We start from the raw sequence: 17,534 nt of genomic DNA, 5'->3' as shown, positions 1-17,534 counted from the left end.
AATTTCAAACTCTTTTTACCCAATCCGTTTTCTCCCTCCTGGCTGGGACCACAGCCAAACCCAGGGAGAGGACGCAGGGCATGGCAAGCTACAGTCCCGTGAAGGTCACCTCCAGGGGTATGGTGACACCCACCTCCCCTTCACTCAAAGCTTAGCGTAGTCAAGAAGGGTCACAGCAAAACCTCACCTGGGCAGTTCTCAGCCCTCTGCAAGCTACATGCAGGTGACAGAGATGGCACCTCACCCCTGCCCTAGCAGAGCTGGACACCGCTGCGCAGGGCCACACGGATCATTGGGGTCCACGTGAATAGCAGCAGGCAGATTTCAGGTGCAGCACAAGAAGTCACTGTTCCCCAGCAAGGAATCACCCACGCTGTGAAATGCAAAGGCAGCTGGCAAAGATCACATCGCTCACTGCTCCAATTCACTGGGCTGGACCCCGCACGCTACGGCATAGCCCCACTGGCCACCTCCACCCTTGACTCCAGTTCTGAGACTCCAGTAAGACAGCAGCAAACAGCAGCTCGAAGACACTGTCCACAATATTGTCCACCCCTCTCTTGTCTACCCAGCAGCACCCCCTTGAGTGAGGAAAGGTCTTGCCTTGTCCTCATCTTCAAGGGCTCAAAGACACCTAGGCCATTTTCATCTTGATGGGACCATAAGTGAAAAAAGGAGGCCATTTCCAGCCTACGCTCACACTTTATTATATACAGAGACACGGTGAGTGTAAGAACATCAACATGGGACATGGACAGTAAGGGAGGCCCAAAGGCACTGCCTCCTGTCCCCTTGGTGCAACCAGTCAGCATAGTTTATACAAATAATACAATATTTGAACAATAAATAAATCTGATAAATAAGATCAAGAAATTAAAAAAAAGTAGAAAGACAAAGCAGCAAGGAATGATTTTGAGGGCTGTGACACATTCACAGCAGTGACAATACCACGAACATCTCACCTGCACACCAGCAGCTGGAGCACAGACCCCCATCAGCCCTTTTCTCTCACCGTACTATGGCAAAATCCAACTGAGGGGGGAACTGGGGAGAGTCATACAGTTCACTACTGCTGTGCTGTTGTGGCCTAGGAGCCCTCCCTCCTTCACAAGCTCCTTCGGAAAGAGTGCTTGAAAACAAGGTACAACCGCAGATCTGCTGTGCGCAGTCACAGCTTGTCTGTTTGGCACAAAAAAACCCCTCAAACCAGTCTCTTCCCTTTCCATAGTGCTTCAGATGGACACTGGCACAATTATCAACTGAGTCAGGGCAGGGGGTGGTAGGGGAAACATCTCTAAGGAAAGGGAGAGAGAAGAGATGAGGCAATGCTCCCTTTCACTTGTGGGAGGCAGAGATGCTCTCATTCATCGCTCCAGAGCTCCGGCACGCTCCTTCCACACGCCCTGGCACTGATGGAGACCGGGTGGGTGGCAACACCAGCCAGTCCCCTGGCAAGGAGGAGGTTACCACAAGGACTGCAGGGATGCAGCTCAGCAGTCGAGAGTTACGCGAGTGAAGGGACAGCAGTAAAAGGCCGCCACTGGTTATCTAAGAGAAAAATAACAATAAGACAGCCGGTCCCTAACCCCTGCAGGGGGGAGGCCACACAGACACACTGATTTGACCCCCCTGTCAGCCTCAAGGCCTCCAGCTCCCTCCCAGAGACGCTGGCAGCTGGCAGATGAGGGAGAGAAGGACTCTGTCCATCATGGATAGCTCTCAGCAGAAAGGAGACAACTTGAACCCTGCCCCCTCCTGCCAACCCCCGCCATTTTGCCCCCCTACAAGGGCGCTGGAATGTGAAGAAACCAGGAATTGAGGGAATAGGGCAGTGAGAGAGAAATGGGAACAGATGGAGATCTGGGATGGGGAACCTGACCCCTCTGCCCTCACACGTACAGACTGCTACTCATCCAGGCCCGGTATCAAGTCTGCAATGCTGTCCACATAGTAATTGGGCACCAGATCCTTGGCAGCGGCACTGTGCTGGCCATGTAGGCCTGCGCCTCTTCCAGGCGGGAGACACCTGTCAGGGTGAGGATGGTGGAGAGGCCGCAGTTCTTGCCGAAGAGGATATCTGTCTCCAGACGGTCTCCCACCATGAGGGTGCGGGACGGGTCGACGCCGAAACGCTCCACGATGCAATCAAACATGTATGTGTTCGGTTTCCCCACCACCAGCGCCTTGCGGCCCGAAGCAGTTTCCACCGCGGCTGTGAGGCTGCCGGTCCCTGGAGGGGAGGGAGGGGGGGGAAGGAGGAGAAAAAAAAGTAGCCACGGGCTAACTGGCTGTGAGCAGCTCCGTGCCCTGGGTCCCGCCAGAGGACGAGCAAGCGGGATGCTGGCAACACGGCTTCAGGAGGGACGCCCGAGGGCAGCCCTGCCAGTCCTGATGCTCAGGGAACCGCCTCGCCCGGGACTGGGACAGCGAACCCCAACCGAGGCCAACCTCGCCACCAGCACCCCCGCCGGCCTCGGCCCCCCGCACCCCCCCGGGGCAGCAAGGGAGAGGAGCGCGAGCTCACCGGGGGTGCGCTGGCCGTCGCTGAGCGGGTGCCAGGGGTCGGGGTCGGTGGCCACCAGGAGGCACTGCGGGTCGCGCAGGTAGCCGCAGGCCTGCGCCAGCTTGGCGAAGGTGAACTGGTCGTCGTAGCCCACCAGGACGGCCCGCACCGGCTCGGCGGCGCCGGGCGCCGGCTCGCCCTCGCCCGCCAGGCGCAGGCCGGCGTCGCGCACCTCGCCGCGCAGCCCTCGCCGCCCAGCACGAAGACGCGGCCACCCCCGCTCCCGTTCCCCTCGCCGCCGCCGCCGAGGAGGCGCTGGCGGAGGAAGAGCGCGGAGCAGAGCGCGGAGCTGAAGACGTGCTCGGCGCGGACGCCGCGGAAGCCGAGGCGGCTGAAGCGCCGCTCCAGCTCGGCCACGGAGCGGCGGCTGTTGTTGCTGACGAAGAGGGCGGCCTTGCCGCTGCGCCGCAGCCGCTCCAGCAGCTCGGGGGCGCCGGGGACGGCGCGCTCGCCCGCCCACAGGACGCCGTCGCAGTCGAAGAGCAGCCCCTGCGCCGGGCCCAGCACCTCCCGCAGCCCCGCGCCGCTCAGCCGCCGGCAGCTCGCCATGCCGCCGCCGCCGCCGCAGCCCGCCCGCCGGCCGGCCGGCCGCCGCGTCCCGCCCCGCCCCGCCGCCCTGCCAATCACCGCCCCCCTCCCCGCCCCTCCCCGCCCCCACCAATGGGAGGCGGGGAGCGAGCCGAGCGGCAGCCGCGCTGCCCTGTCGCCCTCGAGGGGAAGGGGCGGGGCCGAGCGGCAGGAGGCCTGCTCCCGAAGTGACAGCCGCGCTGCCCTGTTGGCGGCTGAGGGAGGCGGTGAGGAGGCGGGACAAAGCCTGAGCGCGCTTGCCGATTGGCTAAAGCTACTTTCCCCAGCCACCTCCTCCCCGGGTGAACGCGCGGCGGCAGGGCGCCCCCTGTTGTCCGGCGGGGCCTGTGGGCAGCGTGAGCCGCCATTACCCCTTGGGCCTGTCCCTCCGCGGTCTGGGGCAGCCGGCTGCCGCTCCGCGTTGGCGTCCCCGGGGAACTCTCCTTCCCTCCTGCCGGCTGCAGCCTGCGGGACAGGTGGTCTCCCGCACCTCGGGCTGCCCAGCGTGCCCTGCTCACACCTGCCTGCGACTGTGACACCAGCTCTTTAAATAATGCAGTTGCAAAATATATATATATATTTATATATATCTGTCTGTGTGTTCCTGGGGCAACATATTTTAAGGCAAAATGCGACAGAAGGGGCTGGGATCATGGCTCTGCGCCTGCAAATGGCCCCATGGGGCCAACCTGCTCCTGCTGGCCCAAAAACTGCAGGCAGTGCCTGGGAGCCTCCCCGCCTCGCCCCCTCCTGCCCTCTGGGTGCGGGAGGACCTCCACAGGGACCTGAGGGGGTGGCTCACCCATGATCGGGGGATCCTGGGCAGGGAGCTGGGTCCCTTAGGGGTGGCCTGGCCCCGGCAGCGACATGGTGGTGCGCAGAGGAAGGCTCTGTGGAGACGGGAGAGGAAGAGGAGGGCGGGTGGAGGGTCCCAGCTGGCGTGAGCCAAGGGAGCAAGATGGAGGAGCTGGAGGGGCATGCCATCCATCCCTCAGGCCACCTCGGCATTTCCACAGCGCCTGCTGGGTCCAAGAGGGGCACCAGACCCCATCTCCCCGGCCCTGCGGTGCCCCTGCGCCCCCCACCCTGCTCAGTTCTCCGTGGGCTGTCCTGCTGGTGGCGATGTGGCCAGGGGGCTCCTTCCTCCCGCAGGCAGCGGCTGTCTCTCATCCGTGGCTCCCGGGGCACAGTCCATGGCAGCTGCTGTGTCGGCCTCGCCGGTGGGAGGCCTGGGGGACGGTGGGGCTTCTCGGCTGTGGCGGCGTGCTGGCTGGGGGGGAGCGGTGGTGGGACGGTGGGGGCTCGGCTGGGCGCCCCGACCATCCGTCGCGGCCGGGCTTTGGGGCTGGCTGCCTGCTCGGGGGCCGCCGGGGCAGGAGCCGTGCTCCGGGGCTGGGCCACGGGCGGTGGCGGCATCATGGGTCGGGCTGGAGCCGGGCGTTTGCCTGGAAAAAAAGCTAGGGTGGGCTGGGGTCCCCTCTGCTGGGGTCTCTCCGTGGGGCAGAGGGGGCCACAGTGCCGGCCGTGGGTCAGGCAAGGGGCTGCAGGCAGACCGACAGACAAACTGCCCCTTGCCCAGCTCCCATACTGGAGACCCAAGCGCACACCAGCTTTTGGGGGCTTTTCCCACCCTCTTCCCTTCATATGGGGCCGTGAGCTTTAATGGCCTCTTTACAGGGGATGTTCAACCCGACACTGGAGGACCTACCATGTCCATCCCACAGTCCCACCTTGGCTGGGGTGGGAGCACGCAACGAGGGGCTGGATCCTGGACATGCCAGAGGCCCTTCCTCTTATTTGGTGCCAGGGACGTCCCCAGCACCCTTTCGTGTGGGGAACGGCAGGATGAAGGCAAACCAGAGGAGGTGGCATTGAGGGATGTCATTTGCCAAGCACTGTGCCGTCTGGGGCACCCTAACCTTTGCAGGTGGTGTCCTCAGTCATCATTGGGGCCGGTGGCCCCGCAGCTTCGGGAGACTGTCTGGTCACCGCTGGGGGTGCTGGCTGGGACATGGCCTCAGGGTCCCTCAAGGTGCTGCGCAGAGAATGGGGCAAGTCAGGCTTTGGTTGGGCATGGTAGTCCTGGCCGCGAGGCACCTCGCGTCCGCCTGCGAGGGTACGGCCCCTGGTGTGGGGTGGGATGGGGGGAGGACATGGGAAGAGCTGGGACAGCCAGAGCCCCCAGCTCCCACCAGACTTACGCCTCTCCATCCGGCAGAGTGGGGGTGCTGGCTGGAGGGGGCTCGGGGGTCAGCTCTTCCACCGGGGCAGCCTCGTCAAGTCCACCGTTTGCGGGCGGCGTGAACATGCCCGAGACATTGAAATCTACCTCTGGGTGGAGAGAAAGGAGGAGAGCCTGTGGGGAAGTGCTTGCCGCCCAGAGCTTCCCCCAATGACCCCATGGTGGGGAACCGGAGCAGCCCCCCGCTTCCCTCCTCCTAGGAGTGGAGAAATATCCCTTTCCCTTCCTCCCCCCTTCACCCTGGGCTGCGGCCCCCTAAGCGAGGCCCTGGCCCTACCTCCGGGGAAGAGGGTGTCTGCGTTCTGGATGAGGGCTTCCACCACGCCCACCACCTGGATGGAGGAGACCGAGGCCAAGTCCAGTTGCATGGGGTTGCTGAGAGACAGGGGTGGGGGAGACATCAGAAAAGGGGTTTCGGGGCATTAACCCTTTTGGTGTTCATTCCTGAGGGGGCAGAGCCCAAAGGGGAGACAGCCCAGCCGAAGGGGGTGGTAGGGTGGGAGGTGGGCCTTGTTCCCTGTCCTGGAAACCCTGGTTTGGTGTTGGAGGCCATCCATGTCATAAGTGCTTTGGGTCTCAGCCTCTTCCTCTGCTACTTTGCAGAGTGGCTAAGAGGGCACGTGCTTGGCGAGGGGACGTGCCACTCAGGGACTGTGGGGACAAGGGACAGGACGTGAGGATGGAAGAGGCGCAGGTGCTTTAGACTGAAGGCTGCTGGATCAGCCTTTCCCATGGCATTTGCGCTCAGGGCACCCCAGCCGGGGCTGGGGAGCTGCCTCCCACCCCTCCAAGCCAGGCCTTACCCTGTGCTCTGCTGCGACCACAGCAGGTTGGGGCCCAGCACAATGGCGATGTTGCTGGGGGTCATTTTATTCACCTCCTGGTGTTCCGCCAGCTTGGCCAAAAATTTGATCAGATACCTGTGGGGTAAAAGGAGGGCGAAGGGCGGTAAGTATGGATTCGGGGAGGGAACAGCTGCCCCCGGTGATTGCTTGGGGCCGAAGAAGCCCTATCCCTGCAAAACACCTCAGATTGTTGTAGCTGTCCTGGGGCAGGCGGCTGCAGGTGTCTCGCAGTCTCTGTATGCGGCCGTCAACGTCCTTTAAGCTGTGAGAGAGAAGAAAGAGGAGCGGAGAGCTCAGCCCGCTCCCTATGGCAGAGAGGGACACAGCGTGCAAGGGAGGAAGGCCAGTGTCAGCCGCCCCGTGTGGGCCATAGCCCTAATGCTCTCCCCCTTTCCCCAGGCTTTTTGCTGTGCCTCCTCCACCGCCCCTTCCATCCCGAAAGCAAGAGGCCAGACTGGGCTGGTGGGCTGGTGAGATGGGGCTCACACCATTGAGGCCAAGTGGGCCTTCACAGACTAAGCTCTTCTTGCAATCAAAAATCCAGCCTTCCCCCTCACCCTGCCATATTTTTGATTGCTGTTCTCCGAGATTTTGGGCCATCTGGATCTCTGCTGAGCATGGGACAGACCAGGCGCTGTGTTCTTATCTCCCCACATGGCAAATGAGGCCAAGCAGCCCTGCTCTGAGTGCCGGGAGGGATGGAGGGGGGTGACTGGGGGCATTTTGAGCCCCGCCAGCCTTTTACGCCCCAACGCCCGGACCCACCTGGCCACTTTGACCCATTCGTTGTAGAGCTCGAAGGTCATCAAAGGCTGGGGCAGCTCCCTCAGGTAGGATTTCAGTGCACCTGGGAGGGGAGGGGGAGTGGCAGGGGTGATGGCGGCTGGGGGACGGCAGGGACTGCCTGATCGTGTCCCCCCGCCCCGCCTCGCCGGCACCCACCGGCCACGGCGTGGGGGTCCGAGTAAAACTCCTCCAGGGCGTTGGAGCCGCTGGCCAAGCTGCTCTTCAGCTTCCTCAGCACCGAGGCACCCGCTGCCAGCCGGAAGAGTCCCTGGGGATGGGGCGAAGAGGGAAGGGATGCGGGGGGCTGCATTTTGGGGAGGAGGGTGGCAAGGGGGTCAGGAGCGCTGCCTACCTCCTCCCTCATGCCAGAGGCCAGCAGCATCATGACACAGGCTTCGATGGGCAGCGCGATCTCCCGGCCCAGGCTCTTGAGGTGCTTCTCTAGGGGCACGCCGTAGTACCCTGCCACCGGGCTGTCTGCAGTGAAGGAGGGCTCTGGAAGAGAGAAGTGAATGTCGGGAGGGACAGCGGCCACCGGTGCCATCCGGCATCTAGACACGGCAACATCTCACTCCAAGTCAGGGCTGGCTGGGTGGAGGCAGAGGCAGGGCAGGCAGCATCCCCAGCCTGCCTCAGGCTGCGGTCCCCGACCCAGCAGCCCGATGTGGGAGGCAGCAGCAGGCGCAGGGAGGGAAAAACCCATCTTTCCCAGCCTTGCCGGTGACACTCGCATCCCCCAGGCTTGGCTGTGGCTCTCCCTGGGCTGCGTGGAAAGCTGGTGGGTACCTGTCTGGCTGTGGCTTTCCTTCAGCTCTGCCAGAGCCGAGTCCAGTGATCCTAGGGACTGCCGGTGGTACTGGGCTTGGATTTCCAGCAGCTGCCGGACAGGGGACAGACAAACAGCACTCAGTTTTGCACCGGCCCCTCTCAGAGAGACCCCTATCCCCAGGACATTGCACCCACACAGAGACAGGGCGAAGGGGGAGCTGCAAGGGGAATCCCCTGGGGTCCGTGGAACCGTGGCTATAGTGAGGGGTAGCGTGCAAATTAGAGAGGGGGGGTCATTGGGACAAGCTGTTCTGTTTGCAGTTGGTGCTAGTGGTGCCATTAACCCGCAGTACACAGAGCAAGGCCAGCTTTGGGCATCTGCTGGTGCCTGGGGCTGTCCCCTGCCCTGGCTGGAGGGCTTGGTGCGGATGGGGACAAGGCTGGGCTCAGTCATACCCCAGGAGACATTCACTCATGAAGGAGGAGTGCGAGAGAGGACTCACTCTGATGAAGTAGCTGGCATAGCTGTCCTCTTTGGTGGAGAAGTGGTAGAGGTCAGCCATGTACTCGTCCTGGGAAGGGAGACACAGAGAAGAGCAACCTTCCACCTCCTCCCTGGCACCCAAGGAAAAGGGGATGCCTTCACAAAGCCCCCCGTCTGGGCCATGAGTCGCCCAGACAGGGTCTCCAGGGTGTGGTGGGGAGGCAGGCTGGGACCATGTGGGGGTCCCTCCTCGCCCCCATCGCTTGCATTCAGGTAGTGGCAGCAACCTGCCCTACGATCAGGGTCCTGGCACAAGTGGCTCAGGGACAAGAGGTCCCTGCACCTCCAGCTCTGGTGAGCCCACGGGCTCTGCCAGACAAGGCACAGGGCTTTTCAGAGAAACAGGGCAGAGGTGGAGAAAGCTGATGTGAAAGTCCCCTGCCACCCAGCACAGACCCCAGCTTGGCTGGCTCCCAGCCTGAGGGGACCCCATAAGCTCTCTGCTCTAGCCCCTGGAGCCTCCTCTCTGCAGCAGCTTGTGCTTCAAATTCTTTACTCTTCTTCTTCCCTGGGCTTGGGGCATCTCCCTATTTCTGCTCCTTGAGGGACTGGTTTGCTGGCTGGCTGCATGTGTCTCGGCATGGGGTCACCTCGATGGAGCTGCTGGAGGGGAGCAGGTCTCTAGCCCCAGAGCTACCCCGTGGAGTAGAGCGAGTGATGTTCTCACCTTGCACTGCTCCACCTTCCTCTTCACCTCCTCCTCCTCTTCTTTCAAGATCTCCAGTTTGTTGGCAGCAGAAGACACCCCTGGGCCAGTGCCAGCGCCAGTGCTGTTACCGGAGCTCTTGGCAGCTTGGTTGAGCCTTTGGGGTGGGAGGGGAGAGAAGAGGCCTCAGTGCCAGGGACACAGGGTGGGACGGGTGTGCAGAAGGGGTATGGGGATCACGAGGGGGACAGCAAGTCCTGGTACTGCCCTGTGGTGGTTTTACTAGGCCAGCACCTCTCACTTCCCTCACCCAGAAGACGCTGCCGCACCAAGGGGTGCGACCTGGTGAAGTCGGGGATCACTCAGCAAGGCTGGCTGAAACACCTGGGGTCTGCAGGACCCTTCCCAAGCCCTGTTCTTGAGATGTCCCCTCCCCTCCTCCCTCCAGCCAAAGGGAGGACAGTGTGGAAACGAGCCATCAGTGACCCATGGCTGCCCCGCTCTCCCAGAGAAACCTGGCATGGCACGGGCTACCCCGCAAGCGTCGGACCGGGGCGATCTCAGTGGCACCGAGCGGTGCCGGGGCACTTTGCTGCCTTTGGCAATGGCACTGCCCTTCTCTTCTGTGCCATGGAGCCAGCAGCTCAGCCCAGAGCGGGATACACCTGCAGAGAGAGGCTGGCTGGGCGCTCCCAGAGAGCTGTTGCCTCCTCTACTTCATCCCCAGCTCTTGGAAATTCGCTCCCCAGGGCAGTCATCTTCCTCTCTCCCCCAGCCTGGCTGGGGGCTGTACCCCATATGCCTTGGCCCCCCAGCTGCAATGTGCCCCATACCGGCTCTTGATTGTGTTCCAGTCAGAAATCAACTTCTGGAGGGTCTTCTTGCGCTTCAGGATGATGGGAAGCTCCTCCTGGGGGAGAGAGGGGCCACAGTGAGTGGAGGAGGCTTGGGGACAGGAAGGGGAGGTGGGATGGGAGAGTGGAGCTGGGAGGGTGGCCAGGGCTACCTCGCTGAGCTTGTTGAGTGGCTGCAGGACATCGCGCTCCAGGGCGATCTCAAACTCGGCCAGGATTTTGGCCAGCGAGCTCTGTATGCAGCAGCCCATCTCCAGGGCTTTCCTGCGTGGGGACAGAGATGAAATGACTGTGGGCTGGAGCCATGCCACTCTCTGACCCAACACCCGCCACCGTACCCGTACCCACAGGGGACCCTGAGCCAGACCCCGGCCCCCTCTGCAACTGGAGGCTGAAGGTGCTGGCTGTCCCCTCTCCCACTCCAATGCCAGCATTTGCTCTGAGAACAAGGTTTGACAGCTCAGCTTGGCCGTGGGAGCCCCTGAGCCAAGACAGTGGCTCTGCCAGGGTCTGGCATCTTTTGAGGTTGCCCCCAGCACTTTCTCCCACTGGCACTTACCCGAGGCTGGACTCTGTGTCCAGTTCCTTGAAGCTCTCAGCCATTGTTGTGGACAGAGCCATCAAGGGCAGCTTCTTCTGCACAGAGCCAAGGATTCGAGAAAGGGATGGTGAGCTTGCATGTGGCAGCTCCCTCCCCGTGAAGCATGCCACCATGGCACGGGAGGGTCCCCACATCTTCCCCTGGCCCACCCAGCCCCGTTGGCCCTGGGGCCTGAGGAGGGGCCCTTTGGACGTCCCTTCAGCCAAAGCCAGGATCCGGTTAGCTAAACAAGGCACCAAGGCTCCACAGTTGGTTAGAAAACCTGCAGTCTTCTCTAAAATAGTCCCCTGTGGTGGACTGTGACACTGATGGAGGCCGTCACCAAGCCCAGCCCTGCCACGGCTTCAAATGTATGGAGCAGTTTAATCACTGAGAATAATTAAGCCAAGCTGGGGCTTGTCAGGCTGACAAGAAGAGAGAAGCCCACAAAATCATGGGGGGGGGCTAAGGAAAGTGCAGGGGGATCCACTGTTTGCTTCCCAGACAAGGGCTGGTGAGCACCAGCCGGGAAGAGGGTGGCAGGTTCAAACCAAGGAGGAGTAAGTGGTGGCACCACTGTGCCCAGCCGTGCTGTGGTGCTCCTCACCGCAGGGCACCGTGGGTGCCAGAGCTTCACAGGGCTTCAGGAAGGGACATGGACAACAGGGCTTTGGAGGGTTATTCAATGCAAAAACGCCGTCTTTGTCCCAGGAGGCCTCAAGTTAGTGATGGTTGAGAGGGTTGTCCTGCTCTGCTCTACCTGGGCACCTGCTGGTGGCCACTGCTGGAGATGGGACCTGGGCTGGGCTTTGGGCCACCCTTTGGCAAAGCTTGCAAAGCAGGGGCCTGGCATCCCCTTTGCTGGTGGGGGACAGAGCCAGGGCGAGTGCGGGCTGTGGAGGGAGGACTCCACTCACCACTCGCTTGTCCATCTCGGAGCCGCATTGCCCCTGCAGGCAGGCTTGGAGCCTCTTGGACACGCTGTGGGCTGCTCGCTTGGCCGGCTCGATCCTCTGCTCGATCTGGGGGCAGAAAGGTGGGACTGGGGAAGACCTTTTGCCAACTGTGGGCGCCCCAAGGCCATCTCCCCACCACCCAGCTCGGAGCACGGGTGGCCCGCCCAGCATCCCGCCGCAGCCCAGAGCATCCCCCGTCCAGGGAAAAGGGAGCACAGCTCCTTGTCAGGATTCATCCCTCTGTGAGCAGCTGGGGAAGCTCTTTCCTGTGGCAGGAGCCTGCCATTCCCTTAATGCCGTGGTCCTGGACTCGCCCTCCAGCACGGGGGCAGATCCCAGCCCCGTGACTTGGACGTGCCAGCAGGGCAAATCGCAGGCAGGAACGGGACAGGTTCCCATGCCCAGGCACAAGCAGGCACATGCCTGCCGGCCCAGCCCATGCCTCACCTGCAGCAAATCTTCCGGCAGGAGCTCAGTTGCTTCTTGGGCTCTGCAGAGGAAGGAGAAAGAGCCATCAGCAGATGGGGGTGACCTCCACCCAGCCTCCTCGGGAAGGCAGGTCCTTATGCATCCCACCTGCTTCTCTTTGGGCTCCCGGGAGCAGGAGACACTGGCTATGGCCTGGACAATCGTACACAAGGCTATGGGCAGAATGAACCCAGGGGGACGAGAACAGCAGGAGCAGGGCGAGGCAGCCAACCTTGCTGGCTGGTGGACACTCCATCAGACAGGGCTTCCAGTTCAGAGCACCACAGTCAAAATGTCCAGATGTGGCCTGTTTTTTGGAGACAGGGTGCCTAGCAGGGCCATGGCAGGGGTGGGATGTTTGCTGGTGAAACCTTCTACCCCTGATTGCCTGCCTCTCCCCTTAAGGCAAATCCAGGGCAGTGCTGTTGGAGCCCGGCACGTGTCTTTGCAGGCCAGTGTAGCCAGAAGGTGTGGGGCCACTGGTGCCGGAGCAAGGATGTCTTTGTGGTCAAGCTGGGGACTGAGACCAACACCAGCCCCTCCAGAAACGCCTACATGAAACCAGCTTTCTGCTCAGTTTTGCAGCAGATATTAGGAGCAAATCTGGCAAAGGAAGCTTCTGGTTTGCAGCAAATTCTGCTCAAAACCAAATTCAAAACCCACCAGCCGCCATCACCACCAAACCTCCCTGATGCCTCCCATAGAGGAAACCTCGCTTCACGGCCCGCTGCCATTGCTATGCATCGGGAACCCCGTTTGCTTTCCCTCTGCAGCTGCTGCTTTTTCCCCAGTTCATCTTTCTGTCTTTTCACCGCCCGCCAGAGCCGATGTGGGACGAGGCCGTGGAGCCGCAGGAAACGGGGGCGGCTTGGTTGAAGGCGAGAAAAATCACGTGAGATTGCGGCCCGCGGAGGAGAGGCTCTGCAGCGGGTGAAGAGCTTGCTCTTGGACTGCACGAGCTGCTTGAGACCTCCTGCCTGCCTGGCATTAAATGAAAGGGAGGCGCATCTAACATGGAGATGAGACATCTTGAGGGAGGAGGGATGGGAAGGGGGGTCATGCTCCCCTCCGGGGAATGCAAGAAGAGCAAGAGGCCACCAGGTTGTAGGAGCTGCTTCCCTGTGGCCAGTCTGCTGGGCTGGCTGAAGGACCTCTGCGGTCCAGGGGACATGGTTGGTCCCACTCAGCCTCCCAGCGCTGGGGAACCTGCGGAGGTGGCTGTAGGAAAGAGGGAGTGAGGGGGCTGGGAAGGGAGGGCCCAGCCCTGTAATTTCAGTTCTGGGTTTTGCAAGGGGAGAGCTTTGGAAAGCCGAAGAGAAAAATAAGGAAGCGGTGGAGATAGAATGGGGCCAGAGGGATTTGTGTGAAGCTGTAAGTTCTCCATGGGTGCTCCAAGGATCCCCGGTCCTCTCCTTGAAGGGCATCCCAGGACACCCACGCTGCCGGACCGGCTAGAGCTATGCAGGGCATCTGGCTCCCATGGGGAACCCCGGGCTCAGCGGAGAGCGCAGGTCCCAGCTCCTAACACCCTCCTGGTCACCGCACAGCCAGGGGCATGTGGCTGGAAGGTCCCTCCCCATTACCCTCACATCCTGAGGAAGCCAAGCTTGGGAAAGGCCCGTTTCCAGGTGGACACAGCATCTGTGGGCCCTGGGAGAGGTAGCCGGGCTTGGGGATCACGTCCTTGCTGAGCAGCACCAGTGCAACCTCCCCACTGCCCCACGGGCGCTGGGGAGCCACAGCCCCTCGGCTTACGCTGAAGATGCTCTAAACCCAGGGTCGTTCCCCCCTTTCCCCTTTTTTCCTGGCCACCAGCCCTGGGAGGTCAGTCCAACCCCGGCGCAAGCCCTCCAGGACCCGCATCCCGCTCCCTCACAGCCCTCTGGCACAGGTAGCACAGAAGTCCTTACCGGCTGGTGATGTTGGGATGGGACAGCTGCTGCCGCATCCGATTAAACTGCCTCTTCATCATCTTGAGAGCTGGGAGGAGACCACGAGAGCTGCTCCGCTCAGCTGTACCTGCTCAGCACCCCTTGGTGACGCTTGGCATTGGATGCCGGCAGACCCTCGGCTCCCCAGAGCCGCTCTGCCCCTTGCTTTTCCGTGAGGACCTCTCCCTCCTTCCTCCTCTCCTTCCTCCTTCCCTCGTTCCCCCTTTTCTGTTTCCACGGCTGGTCCGCCCCCTCGTCCCTCGCCGGGGATGCCCTGCCTGCTTTCTCTTCCCCTCCCTTGGACTCCCTTCTCTTGCTCCCTCTCTTTTTTCTGAGCTTCCTTCCTCCTCTGTCTGCTTCTCTGCTGCAGATCAGGTAAGAGCAGTTCAGGGCTCCTGCTCCGCTCTGTGTTCCTGTCACCACCCCACAAGTATAAATAACTTCAGCCCAGCCTTAAAGGGGAAATATTATTACAGCAAACACGTAACAAGGCAGGACAAGCACATGCTGCTGCCGAGCCCGAGCGAAGGGCCCACGCTCTGTTTCTTGCTCTGTGTCTCAGCTGGTGTGGTTTTTTCCCCTCCTTGCCTTGCCCACCACCAGCTGCGCCACGGGGCAGCCCGTGGCCATGCCAGCTGGCTGTGCGGTGCATACGGGGTGCCTGAGGTACACCCTGCCCTACCTGGTCACCCAAACTCTGCCAATGCCCCTCGGGCACCTCTCCATGCTCGTGGGTGCAGCTCCATCCTCTTCCCCCTGCGACATATCCCCCTCGTCATGACAAAAGCGGGAGGACGAGCAGCAAAGCCACCCCTGCAACCCCTTCTGTGCCCCCCGCCCTGCTTTCCCTCCCTGCCATCGCTGAGGCTCTGCAGAGCCACCGCAAAGCTGCGGCCAAGGGCTGTTGCCCTGTGCCCTGGGGAGGCCCCCTTCCTCCCCGCTCCCCCGCTGCTGGCAGAGCTCCTCCGAGCAGGGCAGCTGGGCCAAGCGCAGAGCAGCAGCGCCTGTGCACGCTTGCACGGGGACCACAAACTCCCGGTTCCCAGGCTCGGGTGCTGCCTGCTCTCTGCAGAGCTGCACCAGGGCTCAGCTTTTTTTGTCTAAAAACATCCCCCTCACACCACTGCCACCTTTCCTCCCGGCTATATGAGATGTAAACCTCGCCTTATCTCTGGCTACCTGCAGCTGGGACTTTCCTCCTTCTGCACTAAGAAAGAGCAGAGGGTGCTGTCGGCTGGGTTACGTGGCTGGCAAAGGAACTAGGACCCAAGCCCAGACGGGAAGCGGTCAGCTTGTGGGCAGATGATACAAGCAGCAAAGGAAAAAGAGGCGGAAGGGCCGCTCCACCTGTGCCCCAAAGCCTGAGGAGCAATAATTTGGGGGCTGCTGGGCTCCACTCCTTGGTGGGGGGGCGAGTCTCCAGTGAGTGCGTAGCAAAGTGGTGCTGGCAGCTGTTTTCAAGCAGGGACCGGGCGAGGGAGCACCACGCTCCCTGCCCGAAACACCAGGCTGCTCTAAACCTTTGGCCAAGCACATCTGATCCCCCAGCCATAAGCCCTGGGGCTGCTCCTAACAGGCATTGTGGTCGCTAACAGCAGGGAAGGACTTCAAGCACCTATTGCAAAGATGCAGAAAAGCCTCCCCCCAGACCCTCACTGGCTGCATCAGGTGGTGGCCAAGTTGTGGTCTCCTTCTGCTCATGCAATGTCAGAGACCTGCTCCCAGCCCTGGGCTGCTGCTTGCCAGAGCAGATCCCCCTCTTTGCACCCCTGCAATAAAACTGCCCCACGGAGCCGCTTCCGAGAGGCAGCCCCGGGGAAGAGGAGGAAGTGCCGCTACAGGCGGTGGTGAAGCTGCAAACAGCCGTGTGGGGCACAGGAACGAGCTCAAGCCCTGCTCCCCGTGGGCTGTGGGCCATCAACCCCTGCCCACCGCCTCTCCCCGGGGAGGGAGGGAAGCAGGCAGCACCCAGCTCACAGCCTGGAAGTGACTCTGCTCTCAAACAGGAATTGAGAGCAGCTGGGGGACTTCCACCATCCCCTCTCCCTGCTCACGGGAGTGGGGAAATCATCGTGGCAAGGCCCTGGGTGACTGGGGGATGAATTACAGGGGCAGGGTTTGAGGTGGAAACAACCCCTTGCAGGCTGGAAACAGCTCCTTGGGGGTCAGGGAAGGCAAGGGGAAAATGCATTCCTTGGGTCAAAAGGCAGAGGGACAGGATCAGGAAAGAACTCTTTATTTCCCATAAATACAGCAGATTCTTCGCGCCGGGCGTTTCGTTTTAAATGTTTGTTTGTTTTCTTCCATTTACAGAATTTTGCACTGAAAATATATACAAGTCTGTTCAAGAACCAAACAAGATCTGCAAAGAAAAAACCCATACAAAACCCTGAAAAGAGACCAGAAAGGGAAGTAAGACACAGCAGAACCCCAGCGTAAAGACCTTGCTTCCCCCTCTCCTCTACCGCTTGCTGTGCCCAGCTCCGAGACACCCCACCTTCGCTGCCCCCAAGCCAAGAGTGCGAGGCATCCCGCTCGCCTCCATCTCACACAGGCCTCCTTCTACCTCTGGCAAGCTGATGCAGGGTGCACCTTGCCCCTGCTTTTAAGATCAGGCCCTCTTAAAACCAGCTTAGGGATGGGAAGCGGCTCTTGCGGTTACAAGTCCCATGGGGATGAGGATTGCTCGGGACGTGCCACCCCCGGTTTCCTCCGTGCCTGCAGATCCCCACTCTTGTGTCACAGTGATCAGGCGGCTGGGGCAAGCCCCGTCCCCGCCGCAGGGAGCCAGGCCTGCCCACGGCTGTGGGCAAAGGTGCGCAAGGCACAGCTGTACCCCCCACCCCCGTACCCCCCTCCCGCGGTGCAGAGCTGGGCTCCCAGTGCAGAGCTTAGTGGTGCCCCCTGGTGATGGGCTGGGCTCCAGTCTCTCCTCGACTCCTAGCCCATCGTCACCTACCCCATGGTGAGAAGACGCTGAAAGAGCCGAGAAAGCCCCCTGCCCCACCACGCTCTCCAGCCCAGCCAGGGTGAGGAAGACCATGTGCTGCATGACCACACATCTGACCACGGCAGACTCAGCCTCCCCCAGCACAGCCCTCTCAGGGCTGGCACGCGGGACGAAGTCTGGCAGCAGTCCCCAAAGCTTGCTGTGGTAGATGAAGCATGGTGGGAGGGTGTGGACTTCCTCACTGCAAGGGTTCAGTGCCCAGGAGCTCCAGCTGAAGGGGACGGGAAGGCACAGAGCAAGCCCTTCCCAGCCCCCGGGGTCCCACCCCAGGGCCCACCTCCCACCAACAGCTCTCTAAGCAGCTGAAAGGAGGGAGATAAGGGAAGATCACTCCCCCTGATCCCCGCAAAGCAAGGGCAGCTGCCTGCTCTCTGGTGCTGGAGAGACACCTAGAGTCTGTCCAGCCTTGTTCCACGCCAGCTCTAGTGTGATCCCACCAGACAGGGAACCACTGGGGCCCAGCTCCAAGGAGGGGGCAAGGGGGGCAAGAGGGAGCACCACAGAGCACAAAGCAGCTGAAGGGCTGGGAGGTGCGAGGGGACAAAGAAAAAGATCTTCCTTTGCTAGGCCTTGCCCCAGGCTGAGGCTGTTAAAGCTCCCCATCCTTGTTCCCCACTGCACCTACAGGGGGAAAGCAGGGTTAGAAGAGAAGCTGGACAGACTGGGGAGGGAGTGTCGCCTTCGGAAGAGCAGGGAAGGCAACTGTTCACCCACACGAAGCTTTCCACTCCACTCCTAGTCTTGCGGGATGAACATCTCCTGGCATCTCTGCTC

The 17,534-nt window shown here is 61.5% G+C and overlaps 2 protein-coding genes across 2 annotated transcripts; both read right to left on the bottom strand.

The window, feature by feature from the left end:
* Positions 1–1,761: 1,761 nt before the first annotated feature.
* On the bottom strand, positions 1,762–3,112 carry PDXP (pyridoxal phosphatase). The gene is given in 4 exon segments (XM_050915391.1): positions 1,762–1,986; positions 1,989–2,230; positions 2,525–2,746; positions 2,749–3,112. Coding segments are annotated over 4 exon segments (909 nt in total). The 3' UTR covers positions 1,762–1,905.
* A 1,108-nt stretch (positions 3,113–4,220) lies between these two features.
* Positions 4,221–13,791, bottom strand: SH3BP1 (SH3 domain binding protein 1). The gene is given in 19 exon segments (XM_050915377.1): positions 4,221–4,411; positions 4,414–4,575; positions 5,050–5,165; positions 5,332–5,461; positions 5,650–5,747; positions 6,176–6,292; positions 6,399–6,479; positions 6,983–7,064; positions 7,160–7,271; positions 7,356–7,498; positions 7,790–7,880; positions 8,275–8,343; positions 8,983–9,118; positions 9,795–9,871; positions 9,968–10,079; positions 10,375–10,451; positions 11,313–11,417; positions 11,799–11,841; positions 13,730–13,791. Coding segments are annotated over 19 exon segments (2,004 nt in total).
* Between the last annotated feature and the right edge of the window lie 3,743 nt (positions 13,792–17,534).

This window comes from Gymnogyps californianus, chromosome 1 (assembly GCF_018139145.2).
Source record: "Gymnogyps californianus isolate 813 chromosome 1, ASM1813914v2, whole genome shotgun sequence".
In the NCBI taxonomy this organism is placed as follows: Eukaryota; Metazoa; Chordata; class Aves; order Accipitriformes; family Cathartidae; genus Gymnogyps; species Gymnogyps californianus.
This window is presented reverse-complemented; position numbering and strand designations above follow the sequence as displayed.